At 36.9% G+C, this 20,470-nt stretch overlaps 1 protein-coding gene across 4 annotated transcripts in view; it reads right to left on the bottom strand.

The window, feature by feature from the left end:
* Nucleotides 1-20,470, bottom strand: part of GPD2 (glycerol-3-phosphate dehydrogenase 2) — a 154,495-nt gene that overhangs the window by 66,779 nt on the left and 67,246 nt on the right. For all 4 annotated transcript variants that reach the window (XM_003921966.4, XM_074399666.1, XM_003921965.4 and 1 more), the window contains exons 4-6: nt 7,319-7,443; nt 5,894-5,991; nt 4,563-4,726 (exon numbers count right to left, since the gene is read on the bottom strand). In XM_003921966.4, coding sequence (XP_003922015.1) covers nt 4,563-4,726; nt 5,894-5,991; nt 7,319-7,443 — 387 coding nt within the window. The remainder of the gene's footprint in view (nt 1-4,562; nt 4,727-5,893; nt 5,992-7,318; nt 7,444-20,470) is intronic.

Raw genomic sequence — 20,470 nt, forward strand, 5'->3', positions numbered from 1 at the left:
CTGTGTACTAGATTGGATGACTGGTGTCTAACCGGAATAGCTCCAAAGATCGACTCTGGGAACTAACAGAGGGGAAAAAAAAATAAGTTTCTGAGAAAACTGGCTACCCCTAACAGCTGGTTCACATAATCTCACAACCTGCCAAGTCACACAAGCATATCATGCTCTAAACACTTTCTTCTGACTTAGGAAAGTTGCCCTGGTCACCATACTTTCTACTTAGTAACTCACGTATCAGCAGTAATGGCCATGGGTCCAGCTGTGGGTCTCTGCTAGGCAAGTTAGAAAATACTAGGATGCCTCAGTCAGAAATCTAGTGAGTTGACTATACGATTAACAGAATATAAGAAGGAAATACAACTGGAGGAAAAACTGGTATGTCATTTACTATCCCAACTTTGATTTCATGTGGATTTTACTGAGAAATTTTACATTCTCTCTGTTTGCATTTAAAAAGATGAGTTATTCCTCCATATGAGTGAATTTGTTTTTCAGTGGTTAACAATAAAATATGGCAACAGATCTTACTTATGCCATGCACAGAATAGTAACTAGCATTACTACACCAAAAAGTATGAAGGGCCAGACGAAGTGGCTCCTGCCTGTAATCCTAACACTTTGGGAGAGCAAGGCAGGAGGATCACTTGGGGCCAGGAGTTCAAAACCAGTCTGTCTCTACAAAAAATAAAAATTAAAAAAATATATATAAAATGTTGGAGGGAAAAGTGCGTGGAACTTACTGTTTTACCTCTATGAACTTTTGTGGGAGAACAGATTTTGCCTTCATCATATGCAATGACCATCAAAATTGACCTAGGATGAACTGTGTTAATGAGAAATTAATTTTTTTATCTTTGTACATTTTGTACTTCAGAGGGAACATCTCACAGCCCAAATATCTCTGTATTGAAGATACCTTACCGGTCTACTCAGTGCCTGGTCCAAATTAATGGCAATGTTTACTAGTTTGTCCCACTATATTTTCACCCCATATCTCACTTTTCACTGGTGCTGAAATAAGTGTATAATATATTACTAACAAGAGTTTTTAGTTAGCAAAACTTCTTGTGGCATTAAAAGTTCATTTGATTATCTGATCCCAGTAGCTCATCCCTGTAATTCCAGCACTTTGGGAGGCCAAGGTAGGAGAATCCCTTGAGCTCAGGAGTTCAAGACTAGCCTAGGGAATATAGTGAGACCTTGTCTCTACCAAAAGTAAAGAACAACTAGCCAGGTATTGTGGCACGTGCTAACTGTAGTCCCAGCTACTCAGGAGACTGAGGCAGGAGGACTGCTTGAGCCCCAGAGATTAGAAGCTGCAGGAAGCTATGGTCACGCCACTACACTCCAGCCTGGGTGACAGAGCAAGACTCTGTCTCAAAAAAAATAATTAATTAATTAAAACAAAAAGCTCATTTCATTATACATGCCACTTTGTCATCAGATTCAAAATTCTCCCTTGGTGGGAGTTATAAATATTATTTCTGTTCACTTGAAAATGGCTAATTTTAAGTTATAGGAATTTCATCTCAATACATTATTTTTAAAGTAAACTCAACATTATTTCAAGAAGCCTGAATGCACCTTGAAATCACTTCAGTGACTACTGTTATATTCTCATAATGGTAATTTATGAAGAAGAGTATATATTTTTCTTGTTAAGAAAAGTTTACCTTGTAAACTACAATGTTTAGACTTGGGTTTGCAATGATAGAAGTTCATATTGAAATACTTTTCCTCTCTGAAATACTTAGTAGCAGGATTATACTGTAATAACATTTTTCTAGTCAAAGGAAAAAAACGCATTCATTCCTTTTATTGAGCATGGATTGACTCATTTAATTCTTTATCTATATGCTCCTCTTCACCTTATTTCCAATGTTGATGTTCAATTTGATCATCATACCATGTTAGGTAAAATAAGACTTGCCCCACGTGTGAATATAGCTGTAAAACCACAGAACTACACTGTTGCACATGCTTGTTTTGCCTCACCTCAAGTACTATATAGTTGGGCCTGTAGCATTTCAGAACAAGGTCAAAAGACAAATTATTTCAAATGAGTAGAACATAATTATTTTTATTCCTTTTGTTCAAGACTTAAGATTTTACAACCAATTTCCAAAGAGCAATTTGAAAATATTTTAAATGATACGTTTTAAATTTTTCAGAAATTTTTGCTAAGCTCATAATTTTGTAACCTGCAACAGACTATAAAGATCAATTCTAGACTAAAGAATTCTTGGCTGGGGGTGGTGGCTCACGCCTGTAATCCCAGCACTTTGGGAGCCCAAGGTGGGTGGATCACAAGGTCAGGAGATCGAGACCATCCTGGCTAACACAGTGAAACCCTGTCTCTAATAAAAATTTTAAAAATCAGCTGGGCGTGGTTGCACACGCCTGTAGTCCCAGCTGAGGCAGCAGAATCCTTGAACTTGGGAGGCGGAGGTTGCAGTGAGCCGAGATCATGCCACTGCACTCCAGCCTGGATGACAGAGCAAGACTCCATCTCCCAAAAGAAAAACAAAAAAAGGAATTCTTTTTCCTCAAGATTCTAAGAGAATGTTTCTTCTACATTGTGTAACAAAGGTTTCCCTTGGCTTCTCCATGTAGAATCAATAAGAATCTATAATTCACAACAATGCCAAACCAATGTAAGACAGGATGTCTGACATTCACGAATACTTTTTTTTTTTTTTTTTGAGATAGGGTCTCATGCTGTCCCCCAGGCTGGAGTGTAATGGTGGGATCTCAGCTCACTGCAGCTACCTCAGCCCCCCAAGTAGCTGGGACTACAAGTGCATGCCACCACACCTGACTAATTTTTTGTATTTTTAGTAGAGATGAGGATTTGCCATGCTGGTCTCAAACTGGGCTCAAGCGATCTGCTGTGGCCTCCTAAAGTGCTAGGATTATAGGCGTGAGCCACCTTGCCCAGCCACTAATATTTATTTTTAAAAGATTCAGATATTCACAAGCTTATAAATAAAATTAGTGAGCACACAATACGTAACAGGGTAGAGAAAATGAGTAAGGATATGAGAGGGTTTGTGCAGGATGGATTAGTAATGAGAGAAAGGCTACAAACATCCCCTTGTCAGGATGGGCAGGATGCAATTTACAGAATGCCTTCTTACTCCTCCTGGACCAAAAACCTCTTTAATATAATCACCCAATAAATGACAATAGATTAACATTAAGGGTCTGATGCAGAGAAAGCAAATTCACAGTTAAGGTTGTCCTTTAACATGTAGGCTCAATCAAGGGCACCAAAAAAAGTAGTTAAGTGGCCCTCCTGTGGTGTTCAGATGCTGGAAGGCACTACAAACCATGAATTTTCTAGCTTTTAATGTTTGCCTAAGACCCCTAACATTTTTCTAATATTGTTGTTCCTAGGACATTTTCTTGACTTTGGTCCCCTTTTCCCTCCCTGCACATATACTTTTTGCATTTATATATAAAAGCCTGACAGACAGCTGACTTAGTTTAGAAATGTACCACTGAAAAGAAGAAAAAAACATAGTGATAGCCTTGAGGACACTCCATAGTATGCAGTATAAATATCAAAGTATCCTGAAAAATATAAAACAATAACAAATTATTCTTGCTAGGAGTTTAGGTATCTAATACTAAATAGAAAAGACAATATAATGGGGGTGTGAGGGCTCACTGAGATACAGAATCTAAGCTGTCCTCTGCATCACAAAATTTTTTTAAACATGTATATTTATTTGTATTCAGCTATTTCCTTATAAATGGACACCCTTGGACTATATTCCAATCCCATGCACTCTTTAAAACTACTAGTAAAATTTTACAAATGGCTTTGCCTGTTTTGTTTTATACTGTTTTGTGGTCCACCTGGAGATATATTAAGTGTTCCTTCAAATAAAAGTGTACAAAATTACATTGCACACATGCAAAAAAAAAGAATGAACATTGAACACATGGCAAATGGGCACCAGTTAATGTCACTATTAGAAAACATCTAACAACAATAAAATAAGCAATAAAAACTGAGAGCACAGTTTAACAGATGCAATGTTCATCTACCTTCATCACATAAATTATACATTCAAGAATTGTGTCCTGTGAAAAATACAAACATGTCCATTTCAGCCCAGGGGGCATTTTTTTCCTAGGTTTATAACCCCTTGAAAATAGAGGCTTCATCTAGAAAACCTAACATATCCTCAGCTGCTTTCAACATTATAATATATTCATTAGGTAAATATTCACTAGCAAACACATAACAAATTATATGGCATGAGGGTGGGGAGTAAATTCATAATAAAAAGAAATAGACCAAACCAACCATGAGACACAAAGTAGAAATCAAAAGAAGAAAACAAATATGGAAAATAAACAATATTAAAGGTAAAACATTATGGTTAGTTTTTCAGCCACTATTAGAGAAAATGGTGAATATGTACATGCAAGTGCGTTTGTGTGTTGTGTAAGATATGTATTTAAAGTAAGGATGCAAAATTATCTCTTTAAGAATTGTCACTATAAGTGTCACGAGTGAAAGTATCTTGTAAGGAAAAAAAAATATTACATACCATCATAGTAGACAATTGCTCCTACCAGTTTGTCCTTTTGGAGCATTGGGAAATGCTCAAGGGCTCTTGATTTGCTGAGGACATAACTGCTTTTCAGGCAATTACTTCCTGCAACCAAATCATACAGCTTGATTCCTACCCAGTAGTAAGGTAATTGCCACCACCTACAGCATAAATAGGGGGAAAGTTCTTTAGAAACAGAGTGTAGCATTATAGAATATTACCTTACACTACAAGACACTTTTCATTTAAGAAAAACAAAGCATACCTAGAAGTGGACTGTAAAAGAAACAGATTTATGTAACTATTTTTGACACCAACCTAGCTGAAGTCTTTAAGTAAACAAATCAATGAGATTTTAAATGAATCTTCTCTGAGGCAGTTGTTCTCAACCTGGCTGAATATTAGAATCCTCTGGGGAACATTAAAAACAAATACTAATGCCTAAGCCTCATACATCCAGAGACTGATTTAACTAGACAGACTAGGGTGGGGGCCTGGAGGATAACAATGTGCACCCAAGATTGAGAATAACTGGTTCAGAAAGTCTTTTTTTTTTTTTTTTTTTTAAATAAAGATGGGGTTTCAACATGATGGCTAGGCTGGTCTTGAACTCCTGACCTCAGGTGATTCACCTACCTTGGCCTCCCAAAGTGCTAGGATTACAGGCGTGAGCCACTGCACCTGGCCTAGAAAGTCTTAAGCAATCTATGACAAAGGGTGAACAAAATTATAAAGAATCTGTTTCTGGCCCCCTACAACACTCAGGTGGCTGAAACAGTTACATAATCCACTTTTTCATACTACCTGAATTCCAATGTAAGGGAACTTCACAGATAGCTCTAACAACATTAGGAAAATTGAGTTTTATAATTTATAATCTGACACCTCCTAACCAAATTTCAGCCTTGGTTAACTTGGACACTTAACATGACTCAATATGGCTTGGGTTTCAAGTGGGTATATGGTATGTTTCAATTTTACAACAGGATACTTTAGCTCAGCAGTTTACAGTCTGCACGTGATCCTCTTACATTCCTTGGTGCAAATGCAGTTGCTCATCTATATACTTCAGAAACTAGAGTAAGAAACTACTAATTACAAATACAGAACACGACCTTCTTTAAAAATCTAGAGATAGGCAAGTAGAGAGTAATTTAAGAAAAGTCATACTTTTAACTACAACAAAGGAAAATATTTAAAAAGGATTAATGATTAGGACCAATTGGAACCAAATTACAAAATATGCATTGAGGGATTATTTTCATTAAAAATGTTGTTCTACGGACTGCAGAGAAGCAAATGCATACAGGTGATATCAAAAGGCTTACTTGTAAACTGGAAGCATTATAGGCAATGGAGCTGATAAATGGGGAGCAATTTCTAGCAGGTTGGCACGCTCATGAAGGGCTTCTTTTACCATCCTATACTGAAAGGCAAAACAGAGAAAATTAGTTTGGCAGTAACAGATCATAATATTTTCAAATGGCAAATAGACACCCTGCCAACTGATTGATACACAGGAACCTTCTACCTCTGAGTGAGGATAGCTCCCTCCTAATCAAATTTCTAATAATACATCATGCTGTCAACCTCAAAGATTTTTTAGAAACCTTAACTGTATTTGCATAGGAGAAAAACATGCTGTCAGAGTTCCCAGGTGTAAGATATTTTCCTGACTTGAGTTACAAGATTATTGTAGTCATTTATCTTGCCTCCTCTGGATTGTCTCCCTTTCTCAGTTCCCCATAATATTTTTTCTGTGTAGGATAACAGATTGTTCAAATTCATGCTAAAAGTTTTCGTCTTGCCTTCACAAAACCAAGCAATGATGCTACTTAACAGTTACACAGTATTTTACAGATTATAAACAGGCCTTTGTCTTAACTGCTGTAGTCCTCATTATGCCTCTCTAAAAAGCCAGCATTGCTATTATAACACTAATTTTACAAATAAGAAAACAGACTCATAGATGTTGAGTAAATAAGCCTGTACACATCACAAGTTAGCTGATTCTAAATCCTATGCTGTTTTCTTTGCATCTATCATGATACTGAAGAGAAATATAAGAAAAGGGGACAGATTCAAAACTGACTTGTCAAGGAAAAAAAAAAAGGAGACAGATTCAAAACTTGACAATGTCAAGCCAGTGCTGCTGTGTTTTTCATGTACGGAAAGCAGATAGGAAGTTCAGCAGATTTTTTTTTTTTTTTTTACCCCTCTGGGAAATGTCATCTTCCACACTGCCTTGGCAGTTTTCAAATGGTGGCAGGCTGGACACAATAAAGTGTGACATAAGAGAAGCATGACTCAGATCATCTTTTCCTTCAGAATATGTCAGTGACAATATGAGCCTGTGACTGCAGTTGTAGTTAAGAGGATCAATTTCGCACTCCCCCTGCATTACAAGATAGCTCCCCTCAAAGTGCCTGCAAAGTAGTAATTTGGTAGCCATTGGCCAAAACCCAATCACAATTGTTAAAAGGCAACACATCCAAAAGCGATTTTGTAAATCTGCTACTTCAACATGCCTGTGAAGAAAAAGCCCGATTACCCATAAACATAATACTATAAGAAAGAACTGACACACCTCTCCTGAAAGATACTCCAGCAGAATAAATAGGTATTTCTAACAGGAAGAAATACTAAAAGCCACTTTAAAAAAAAAAAAAAAAAAAAAAAAAAAAACCCTGATTTAATGGGGTAGAAAAAAGCATAGTCGCAATTTTTGTTTAACAACCAGCATACACAATTACCTGCTCAATATCCAACTTCATGATGGCCTTCTGAAGATATCTCACACCACCATGGATCAATTTAGTGCTTCTGCTGCTAGTCCCTGATGAGAAATCATCTCTTTCCACAAGGGCTGTTTTTAGTCCTGTGTAACCAGAAAACCAAATTAACTTCTTAAATTACACAATTTGTATGTAATTCATTAAAGGCACTTCTCCAGGGTAGAGACAATCACAAGAAAAATTACTCTGAACATGGATAAATTTGTATTCAAAGTGCAGTACACTGTCTATATTATAATGAAGCGATTTTAGGCTCTTCCTGGGGGAAAATTCAAGCCAGAACTAGAAGCATATTACACTGTGAATAAATCACAACTAGAAAATATTACAGTGCAATTTCATGGCAGTAACATACACTGGTGCACTTAGAAAGTCAAAGGAGAGACTGGCACCCAACTCTACCCATGTATAGTTAACTGAATGTTGTTGAAAACCTTCTGGAACTCTCGTTCATCTCTCACTACAAGAGTCCAGGCCTGTACCAACCCCTCATCTCTGATCTGCTGTAATGAATGCATCACCAATAAATCTAGACTACACTTTCTTCCTTTTCTTTTCAGACAGAGTCTTGTTCTGACACCCAGGCGGAGTGCAGTGGCACGATCTCGGCTCACTGCAAGCTCCACCTCCTAGTTCTAGCTGCCTGCCTCGGCCTCCCAAATAGCTGGGACTACAGGCACGTGCCACCATGCCCAGCTAATGTTTTGTATTTTAGTAGAGATGGGGTTTTACTGTGCTAGCCAGGACGGTCTCGATCTCCTGATCTCGTGATCTACCCGCCACCGTTCCCAAAGTGCTGGGATTATAGATGTGAGCCACCACGCCTGGCCGACTAGACTTCTTTCTACGTGTTGACTTCCATTGAGAAATGTGTCTGGAGTGGTGTTATGGTAAATGATATACAATGGGGAAAGATATCCAAGATATCAAAAGAGAGAGAGAGAAGAGAGTAAGTTCTGATATTGAGGTGTTTATAGTCTAATTTAAAACCTTTGAACATGACAATATTTTAGAATTACAAAGAAAGACAAGCCAGTAAAAATGAACACAGCGCAGCGTAGCCATGAGTAAAAACTATATTCTTGCCACGTGTGGTGGCTCACACCTGTAATCCAAGCACTTTGAGTGGCTGAGGTGGGCGGATCACTTGAGGTCAGGAGGTCAAAACCAGCCTGGCTAACATAGCGAAACTCCATCTCTACTAAAAATACAAAAAATTAGCTGGGCATGGTAGCATGCACCTGCAATCCCAGCTACTTGGGAGGCTGAAGCAGGAGAACCACTTGAACCGGGGAGGCAGAGGTTGCAGCACACCGAGACCACTCCACTACATTCCATCCTGGGCGACAGAGTGAGACTCTCAGAAAATAAATAAATAAATAAATAAAAAATAAAAAAATAAAAAGAATATATTCTTGATAAGGAAAGGCTGAGCAAAGATAGGTCAGTTTTAGAAGTTGTCCATGCTCCCTTTATTTGAAGGCTGCTATAGATCTCTTAGAGATAACTAGTTTTGTTTTGCTGCAGAGACACCTGTCTCTTCATGACTGGAGATGACCATCAATCAGTACTGCAAGTGTCACACAGGAGTTGAAAGATGAAAGCCAATGCCCCAAAAGACACAAAGTATACATCAACCCCAAGCCATGAGGAACTCTCATGGCCTGGCATACTCCTGGGGGATAAGAGAATGTCATAGAATCCAATTACAATGAGAATACATAACTAGAGCAGTTTGGACTCACAAAGTTCATTTAGGAGAACCTGTGCATGTATTCAATTCAGAGCCACTTATTACATTTAATACCAAAGGGTCGTTTTCATAACTTTTAACAGTTTCAATATCGTACCCAAATGTCATCATAAAATCAGGGCAATTCCCTTGACTCAAAAGGAAGAAATATTTAGAAGCTGTGGAAAGAAAAGTAGAGAACTTTGATCCAAGGGCAAAAACTGTTAATGCCTTAACTACCTAGAAAAATAACACAAAAATTACAGGTATCATAGCCCCAGGTCACTCCTTTTAAGTATATATGCCAGAAAAAGACCTGAAAATTTCTAAACTATTAAAACCCTGGCAATGCCTAGCAAATTTAGTACTGAATATACTGACTACAGAAAAATATTAGTACACATTTTTAAGAATATGGAGAGCCAGAATACTGATATTAGAAGTGAACTGGGCACAGACTAGGCTGTCAAGTAGCTCACTGCTCAAAGAAAAGCAAGTAAACAAAGTGCAGCAGTTTAATAGGGATCATATTTGAAAATCCAGAAGACTCTTATCATACTCCAGGTTAGAAGTTAAATTCAGGATATAAACCCCAAAAAATTAAATTGGCAAATCTCTTAAGAATGTACTATCTCAGTGAGCTACATTACCTTTTCTTAGTAAGTCCAACACAGAGTTCTTCTTCTAGCACTAAAATAGATCATTTTTTCTTCAGCTGAAGATCAGACGAGGGAGTTGACTTTCAAATGATATTTAAGAGCCAGATTATTTAAAATATACCTCTCTTTAAACCCTGGAATCACTGTCATGGCATCAAGATGTCTACACCATGAGAGTCAGGGAAACAAGACTGAGAGAAGACAAGCACCCTTCCACAGCCCACAGCTTCCTCACCTGGGCCTATCCTTAGGGATACTTACCCTAAGGTATCCTACAGGCTATGGTAGAAGACTACTTAGACAGTCTCCAGTAATCTCCATTGCCTAGTGCATCACCCCCTACCCTGGAGTGTGGGCTGGACCAGCACCTTTCTTCTAATGAGCAGGTGATGTGTCACTGCTGTGATTACATCATTAAAGACTATGAAATGCTCTCTCTTTCTAGTATTCTCTCTTACCCTCCTGCTTGCTTGCTTGCTCGCTCTGGTGAAGCAAGCTGTCCTGTTGTGAGTTCAGGAACAAAGGAAGGCTCTTGGTCAACAGGTGGTGAGGAACTGAGACCTCAATCCAACAACCATGCAAGTTATTAGAAAGCACAGTCCACTATGACAGATGCAGAGCCACAGTACCCAGCTAAGGCTCACCCAGATTCCTGACCCACTGAAACTGGCTGGTGACAAATGTTGTTATACGCCATCAAATTTTGGGGATAGTTTTGTAGTGACGCAATTCCCTGTGTGAAGATTAACTATAGCCAAGATGGGAGAGACGGGAGTTTTCCTTGTAGCTGTCGTCAGGAAAGACTGAGTCTACAGAGAATTATGTGTTCAGGGCAAGTGGAGTGAAAAAAGGGAAAGATCATTGACAAAGCCCAGCTTAAGAAAACGAAGGCAAATGCTTGATGTGGTCTAGCTTATCCAGGGGCTGCTTGTCACTCCGGGGCCAGAGTACAGGTACAAAGAATGGGCAAGGCAGATCTCAGAGGGCTCATCTTACACATTCGGGTATTTTGATCTCGTCCTGTCAGCCACTGTTTCTCACAAGTAAGTAATAGCTGGATCTCTTCAAAAGGAAAATGCCTCTGAGAACATAGCTATGTGTTCTGGATCAGTTTAAGAAACAAATGTTTCATTAGAAAAAATAAGATGTGGCCAGGCATGGGTGGCTCACATCTTCAATCCCAGCACTTTGGAGGCCAAGGCAGAAGGATGATCACTTGAGCCCAGGGGTTCAAGACCAGCCTATGCAATATGACAAAACCCTACCTCAACCAAAAAACAGAAAAATTAGCCAGACATGGTGGCATGTGCCTGTAGTCTCAACTATTTGGGAGGCTGAGGTGGGAGGATCACTTGAGCCCAGAACACAGAGGTTGCAATTGGCCAAGACTGCACTGCTGCACTCCAGCCTGAATGACAGAATGAGACCCTGTCTCAAAAAAAAAAAAGAGAGAGAAGAAAAGAAAAAGAAAAAATGGCTAGGTGCAGTGGCCCACGCTTGTAATCCCAGCACTTTGGGAGGCCAGGTGGGTGGATCACTTGAGGTCAGAAGTTCAAGATCAGCCTGGTCAACCTAGCAAAATCCTGTCTCTACTAAAAAAAAAAATCACGAAACTTAGTCAGGCGTGGTGGCACATTCCTGTAATTTCAGTTACTCAGGAGGCTGAGGCAGGAGAATTGCTTGAACCCAGGAGGCGGAGGTTGCATTGAGCTGAGATCGCACCATTGCACTCCAGCCTAGGCGACAGAGTGAGATTTTGCCTCAGAAAAAAAAAAATGTAGCATGGACAGGCAAGCACTATTAGTATTTTTAGTATTTTACACAGTTACAAGATATCCATTCTGGAGAGCCACAGTGTGCTTGTTAATTTATCATTATAAAAAAGGAATAACATTTAAATTTTTTGTAGAAGTTCTCAGATATTGTTTTGAGAAATACTATTATGCTGCCTGTCAGGGAAACTATCTTGTTTTAAGCTGAGAAATCAGATCAAGGTTCAGAAAAGATTTCACTGACTGCAGGAGATGGGTAAGGGTAGGGCTGGCGGCAGGAGACCTTTTAGAGGACCAGTGTCATATAACAGGAGTAGGACAATGAAGAATCCAACCTCATAAGGCAGAGATGGTACTGAAGAGTGACGTGAAGGGAAAATTTTATGGGCTGTGTTGTCAGGATGGATTTTTTTTTTTTTTAATTTCCCAAATTGACAGAGTGTGAGGTAGGGAACTACTCTAGGAATTAGCAAGCCATCTCAGGAGGATATTTCAGGATATTTAAGTGAGAGCTAACACTTTAAAGCTCTCAAAACTGCTTTTTCCAGTATTGGACATTTTAAAAGTTATCACATGTACTTATGTGAGAAACCTTAGTGAATACCGACAAAAGTTAAAATGGGCCTCTCTGTCAAACCAGGCTGTTTTTCTTGTCCCATTATTTCTAGTGTCAAATCATCAAGTTACCCACCAGAATTTCTGCAAAGAAATGATACTGCTCCTTCCAGAGCAAAAACTTAAAATTTTAGTTTCCAAAGTTATAGCTAAATTGATATATTAAAATGCCATGTAACATAAAAGTATTACTAAAAGTTTTCCAAGCAACAAAAAAAACTCTAAAAATTTTCTTTAATTTTCAACTGGTATTATATCCTAATGTTGTAAATCTCCCATTTTTGTTGAATGAGAGGTAGAAAGGAGGAAAATCAAGACATTATTAGAAGTTATAGCTGTAACTCAACTATTTCTTAACTAACCAATCAACTGCAATGAAGACCATAAAAATTTTAAAAGCCTTTTGAAGTTTTTCGGTGGTTCTGTTATCTAATCTGTCCCTTTCTGTTTCAACTCTCAAAAATCCAAATTGTTTCCTCACCTTAAAAACCACTGAAATCAAATTAAGAGTTCAATTTTCTGGTATGTTAAGGCAAGGAGGTGAAAGGAGGGAGGTATTTTATCTTCTCAGAGAGTTAACAGTATTTTTAAGTGACATTCAATGCTAGCATTTCACGTTCTTGAGTAAAATAATTAAGTCTGAAGGGCATAAAGAATAATGTTCCCGGCCGGGCACGGTGGCTCAAGCCTGTAATCCCAGCACTTTGGGAGGCCGAGGCGGGTGGATCACGAGGTCGAGAGATCGAGACCATCCTGGTCAACATGGTGAAACCTCGTCTCTGCTAAAAATACAAAAAATTAGCTGGGCATGGTGGTGCATGCCTGTAATCCCAGCTACTCAGGAGGCCGAGGCAGGAGAATTGCCTGAACCCGGGAGGCGGAGGTTGCGGTGAGCCGAGATCGCGCCATTGCACTCCAGCCTGGGTAACAAGAGCGAAACTCCGTCTCAAAAAAAAAAAAAAAAAGAATAATGTTCCCAGATTCAGGCAACTACTCCTTACTATGGATTTAAGGAGGCTGAGAAGAGATCTTCCTTCAGAATAGATAGAATGACCTCCTTACATTGCAGGCAGGGAAGGGCTGGCCTCTCTTTGTATCGAAGGTAATTCATTAAACTAGTTCAAGATTTTATAGTAAGTTTTTTTTTCTTTTTCTTTTTTCTTGTTAGCAGCAACTTTTTATGGAAAGCAATAAGTTCTATCTGTATTAAGATGAACCAGAACATCTAGTGGGAGTGGAATTATCATTATTTAAGGGTTTGTTTTTATTATTGATTATTTTTAGTAGGTAGTCTGGGGAATTTTGTGACAGTAATAAAATATTAATATTTGGAGTAAAATTACTACGAAATCTTAGGCAGAATAACAAGATTAGAGTAGAAGAACAAAGTCAACTTGAAATATACATTCCATTCATCACCTCCTCTGCTGGCAAGCTGAAATTGTATCTTCTAGGTGGGGCAAGGGGTATGAACTAACACAGCTCTTTACAGCTTTGTCTTTTCTGACCTGAGTGAGAATGTCTAATTACTTCCATCTAAACCAATTCATGATGGATCAAAACAGTTGGATGAATATAGAAGGATAATTATAATCTAAGAGGAAAAATGGTACGACATTTAACTTTCACAACATGGAATATAACAGAAGTATATTTTAATACCTTTTACTGATTATCTTATTATGCATGAAAACATGCTCAATATAATAAATGCAGAGAAGCAAAGAGAACAAAATAAAACTCTCCTGTAATCACACCACTCAGAGATAACCACAGTTGACATTTGGGTATTTAAGCGTTCACATTTCCTATGCATGTGTATAATCACATATGTACATTTTTGTAAAAATAGGATCATATGGCATATTTAATTTTTTCATTTAATGCTGCTTATTATAAACATTTATCCATGTCAATAAATATTTTTCTATACTTTCATTTTTAACATGTGGATAGTATTTCATGAAATATGTATAATTTATTCAATTTCTTATTTTTGAACACTTGGATTATTTCATTGTTTCACTATTACAGATAATACTGCAAGATTGTATTTTCATTTAAATTCTTTGTATCATTAGAATACATTTTGAGAAATATCACTATTAAGGTATTTCTAAATAGAAAGGTGAGCGTAATCACTCTAAAATAAGTATCAGAGACACCAAGATAATAATACGCAAATCAAAAAATTTAAAACAGTTTGTACATTAGCACCATAAGAACAGGTAGTAAAGCCACATGCTGCATGAAGAAAAAAGATACAGTGTTGTTTTTTTTTTAAAGGTGAGTTTATTTTTTTTAGAAAAGCTTTGGGCACTTAACTTTGGATTTCAGGCAGCCATTGCCATTAATAAGAAAAGGGACTTAACTTGAAGGCTGAACATTTTATGGGAGGGATCAATTCCTCTAAAATATTACACTCTTATAAAGCTGCGAAGTAATCCCGACTTGTTAATCCTCATGATCAGGATACTATGCTTTGGCCTGGGATTTTCTAAAAGTGAAAGTTAGCATTTTATATAAGTGTATGATATTGAATTGGTTATTTAATATCTATTTCTATGTTTATATTAGAAAACAGATAAGTTATATTAGAAAATAGATTAATAGAGATATGATGTTTTTAGAACATGTCATTAACATACTTTGTATTCGTTAAGCACACACATGATTATGGAGTCCCAAAAGTGTATTAGGCTGTAACAATTGCAATAACAGAGTTTTGAGGAATAAGGGAGTTCTTGCTTTATTTCATAATACTAAAGTTTTTATTTTTACTTTCGTATTATAAAAAATACCCAATGTTCATCGCTTCTCGGCCTTTTGGCTAAGATCAAGTGTAAAAAATAACCAACGTTCAAAGAGAGGAAGAATATCCAAATAATATAGAAAGGCAAAAGAGAAAATAATGAAAAAAACTATACTAATGATTTCCTGGTTTCCTAGTTACAAAATCCAAAGGTAAACAATGTTAACTATTAAAACTCTCATGTATTTTATCAGAAACTTTTCTATGCTTACTAAAGAACACAATCTGATACCACCTCACTTTAAAAACAAATAAAAATTAGCAACTATTCTTCACAACTTGCTTTTTTTAAATTTATAACACATCTTAGCCATTTTCCCCATAAATGCTTACACATCTATCTCTTTTCAATAACTGAATATGTCCCAATTAAGCCAGACTCCAATTTTTTGCCATTATAGATATTGTCATAAATAGAATTCTGAGCAGTATGACATTGTAAGCTCAACTCTGAACTATTCTTCTCTAAACACAGAAAATTATATACACATATATTTTAAAGGACATAATTGACTCAAAAATAAGATTAAAACTCCATGGACCCGAAATGAAGTAGAAACTCAGAGCAGAATACTTAGACCAAAATCTTCTTTCTTGCTAGGTACAAGGTCTAAAAATGGGCAAAGGCAATCAAGATTTCAGTTCCTAAAGGGTAAGAAGAATACAATTAATTATCCATTATAAGCAAAGGTAAAGAAGCCAGAGGAGCACTTGAATGCTAGGACTGAAGAAGGTCTCTTCCTCTTGTGCAAGGAGGTTGACAAGCTTCTCAACCACTCTCTGGGCCCAAGAAGCAGAAAGACAGACACGGCCTTGGCATCAGCACCAGAGCCAAAGCACCACTTGTCTCCGCTGCTAGTCTGCAAGGTCCCCAAAATCAAGACTCCCCAAAGGCAGGAGTCTTTTGGTTCCAAGAAAAGTCCCTGATGGTACTTAAGGATGGTCACTACTATACCTACAGAATTGAAGGTATGGAAAAAGAGCATGATACAAAATTGATCTAATAAGGGCATAAAGGGGGGAAGGAAGCAAAACAAAAAACATGAAAGCTGAAAAAAATACAAAGTAAATGCACATGGAATCAAAATAAATATAAATGGATTCAATTCACCAATTAAAAGACACAGTCTAGCCGGGCGCGGTGGCTCAAGCCTGTAATCCCAGCACTTTGGGAGGCCGAGGCGGGTGGATCACGAGGTCAAGAGATTGAGACCATCCTGGTCAACATGGTGAAACCCCGTCTCTACTAAAAATACAAAAAACTAGCTGGGCGTGGTGGCACATGCCTGTAATCCCAGCTACTCAGGAGGCTGAGGCAGGAGAATTGCCTGAGCCCAGGAGGCGGAGGTTGCGGTGAGCCAAGATCGCGCCATTGCACTCCAGCCTGGGTAACAAGAGCGAAACTTCGTCTCAAAAAAAAAAAAAAAAAAAAAAGACACAGTCTATTAAATGTAAAAAGAAATAAAATAAGTAAATGAAATCTAGCTATATACTATTTATCACAGATACACCATAACAAAGGGATTTAGAAAAGTTTAGAATGGCCAGGTACAGTGACTCATGCCTGAAATCCCAACACTTTGGGAGGCCAAGGTGGGAGGATCACTTGATCTCTGGAGTTCTAAACCAGCATGGCAAAAAATTTAAAAAACTCATCAGGCCTGGTGGCACATACTTTAAGCCCCAGCTGCTCAAGAGTCTGAGGTAGGAGGGTCTCTTGAACCCAGGAGGTTGAGTCTGCAGTGAGCTATGACGGAGCCACTGCACTCCAACTTGGGCAACAGAGTGAGACTCTGTCTCTAAAAACAAAACAAAACAAAAGTTGGGAAAAAAAAAAAAAAAAAAAAAAAAAAAAAAAAAAAAAAAACAGATGAACCCTATCTGTTTGCTATTTTATAAATATTTTCCAAATTTCACATTTTTACTTTTATATCTTTTGTCATGGATACATTTCAATTTTTATATAAGTAAAATTTAGCAGGCTTTTCCTTTATGGCTTTTTGGTGTCATACTTAAAAACAACTTTCCTCCCCCATTTTTTAAACTTCACATATACTTTCTTCTAATAGTTTTATGATGCTTTAGTGTTACATCCTTGATTCACATCGAGTATGATAAAACAATATATATGTATATACACACACACACTTTTGTATATATAAAAGTGTATATATATATAAAATGACAGTTTTGAAATGCTGCCTTTACCATATTCTAAACTTTATGTATTTAAAGACTGATAAATAAAATGATTTATAGACTCCATGACTGATTCTCTATTCCTTTACCAGACTATTTTAATTACAATAGGTTTAAAAGACACTTGAATATCTGATAGTTCTCTATTTCCTTTATCAGTAGTCTTTTTCAAAATCAGTCTAGTAAATCTCACAGGCATAGTTCTCTACTTAAAGTTTTGCAGTTTCTTAAGCCGCTTCCCCTGACCCTGGCCAAAGGAAAGCATTATATTAATTAAAATTGTGTTACATTTCCAGATTTATTTTAAGAGAATTTGCAATCTAGTATAATTAGCGGCATCCAGCAAACAGCAAACTTTCACTTCCTGCATTTCTAACTTCTGAAATGGAATTTTCCTGTACCTTCATGGTGGAGGGGTGGAGACCGTAATTCTCAGAATGTACAATCTCTAAGGTTCTCCCTTTTCTGCATTTATACTGCAGTGCACACACCTTCCTTTCCCAAACTTTTATTTATACAGAAGAATGTTTTTATTATCCTCCATTTATGTCTGAGAAACTTTAGGCCCTCTGTAAGGTTAAACCACTTGTTGAAGGTCACAGACATAGTAAACAATGAAAGCAAGATATGACCTAAGTTCATTCTAACTGCATAATATGAGTCCTTCATCACTGTGCTATACTGCCTTAGACTGAAAGGAATTATAGTGGAAATTCAAGAATTGCTAGCTAAATGCCATTTATAAAAGTGTCCATTTGTAAATAAGAGAACTGCAATTAATATTTTGCTCCAGAAAGAGGTAGTCTTCTCTGGTATTTGAACCGAAGACAAAAAGGTTAAGTTTTATACAACAGACCTTATTTTATCTTCTACAGATCCACCCAAGAATGCAAATACATCAGATTTTAAACCAAAAATGTACTAGGTAATACCAGGTACATACAGGTAAAGTCACACAAAAGAACACAAAAAGCTAATGAGAACACCCTGAAGAAGCTGAGGGAGTGAATGTATTTATCAGATTCTCCTTTCCCACTTCCTTTAGGAGCAAAGTGCCCACAACTGGGCTTTTAGGATGTGCTTCTGTCCTGGAACGGGACACAGAGGTGATAAACAGTCAAGCAAATTCTATTGATCCTAGAGACCTGCAGGAGAACGTAACCAGAATTCTGCATATTGTTTATAAAATAATATTCCCAAAGGAAAAAATAAAAATCAATTCCCAAGAAAATGCAGATGATAAGAATGCAAATAAATGTTCATTATGAAGACTCCATGACTTTTTGTCATTCCTCTATAGTCTTTGTTTATCCATTACTAAAATTGCATTTGGGCATAGTATTTTATCAAAAAGCTTGTGCAAACATTTTTGTACAAGTCCTTTAACATCTAGTGGTTCCCCCCAAAACTTTGATGTCCTGAAAAATCTAATTATTACTAGTAACTTTAAAAGATCACAGTAATTTATTTTTGTCAAATGTGACTAAAGATTAATGGATACAATCAGGAATAATTTGGTAAAAACATATCAAATGCAGAGAAAGCAAAATTTGTTGTTAAGTGAAGCATCAAATATAATAAAAGAGCAAATTCCATGAATGAACAGCAACAATGCACAATTCATTAACCAAATGCCCATGATTATTTCACACTTCAGAGGGCTACTGATATGATCAGGAATTATAGTAAACGGATAAATATAGATTACCTTCAGCCATCTCTTTATAAATTTTAATTATAAACACTACCCCCAGAGGGCTACCAGTATAATAAAAGAAATACAAACTAAGGTTTGCCCATCCTTTTTATAAATCATAATTCCACAAACATAAAATAAGACAGGCAATTATCTTAAGACCTCAATTAACATGCCAAGATACATTAAAAATACATCATTTTCTTAGCTATTACTAACTGTAAAAATGAAAAACCTGATCAACTTTCAGGCTCTGGAAACTCTTGTCTATTCTGATCTATTCAAAATCATCATCATTATCATCATCACCACAACTGTCATCATCCACAATCATCTGTTAATATACTAGCTAATACCTTGCTCACTACTAAACGCCCTTCACTGCCAAAAGAAAAAGTTTACTTGTTCTATAAATGGTAATAAACTGTTAAGTTGTTTCTTGAAATCAAGACCACACCTTCCTAGTCTTCCTATTCTCAGAGCTGGTTCAGAACTTGACTGACAAATAGTATTGTTTTAAATAGAAATAAATAAATAAATAAATAAATAAATAAATAAATAAATAAATAAAACAAACACCCGAAAACGACCTAAGGAATAATTAATAAGAACATCATTGCAATGAGTTTTTCCAAAAAGTTATTAAATGAAAATAAATAAAATGGAATTTTGCCATTAAAAATCATGAATACTATATACAAGTAAAGATTGATATAAATACACTACTATTTGAAAGAAACACACTGCAAAAAAGAAATATAACCTTGTCTATTTTTTAAAATATATATAAATACACCCAGTACACAAAGGCAAACATAGTGAGACTTTTCAGAAGGTGAAAAAGAATAAAAGTCACTTAATGATTGCCTTATTATTACTGCACTTGAAGTCCTGCAACCCAACCTTTAACTCTTCCAGGAAGCCTGGCTTTGTAACTTTCCTTATGACCCCCTGTCAGCTCCAGGCCTACCTTTAAACAACTTACTCTGTGTTCATAGACTCTTGTCTCCTTTTGTCTTTTTACCATTGATATCCAGTCAATCTCAACTCTGGATTCTATGTGACTGTCTATTTTCTGTATTTACACACGCCTAATGTGTAAATTTATTATCCACATTAGATGTGTCCAGTATTACTGGACACACACACACACAAACACACACACACACACACACACACACACACACACAATCTAATGTGGATAATAAATTTACATTTCCTAACGACAGCAAAAAAACTCCTATTTCCTATCACATTCTCTGCAATGACATTCCTTACTCCCATCCATAGGTAGAACATCTCACCTTGTATTTTTTTAAGAATAGCTCTTCATAGTCACACAAACTCTTTATGTCTTAGAATTTTTACCCTTTGTTTCCGTCTCTCAGAAACAAGTCTCTAACCTTCCTGCTAAAACCAAGACACATCTCTGATATCTCTTTCCTTGTGTTTTCACAAGACCGTGTTTCACATGTTTGCCTTCTACTACTATTAGGTTGGTACATGACATTTAAAAGTAATGATAAAAACCACAATTACTTTTGCACCAACCTAATAACTTGCATATTAAAGTTCTCCTCCAGCACTGACTTTTTTCCCGAGTCTACAGAAATATTCAGATTGCT

Source organism: Saimiri boliviensis, chromosome 5 (genome assembly GCF_048565385.1).
Source record: "Saimiri boliviensis isolate mSaiBol1 chromosome 5, mSaiBol1.pri, whole genome shotgun sequence".
Taxonomy (NCBI): Eukaryota; Metazoa; Chordata; class Mammalia; order Primates; family Cebidae; genus Saimiri; species Saimiri boliviensis.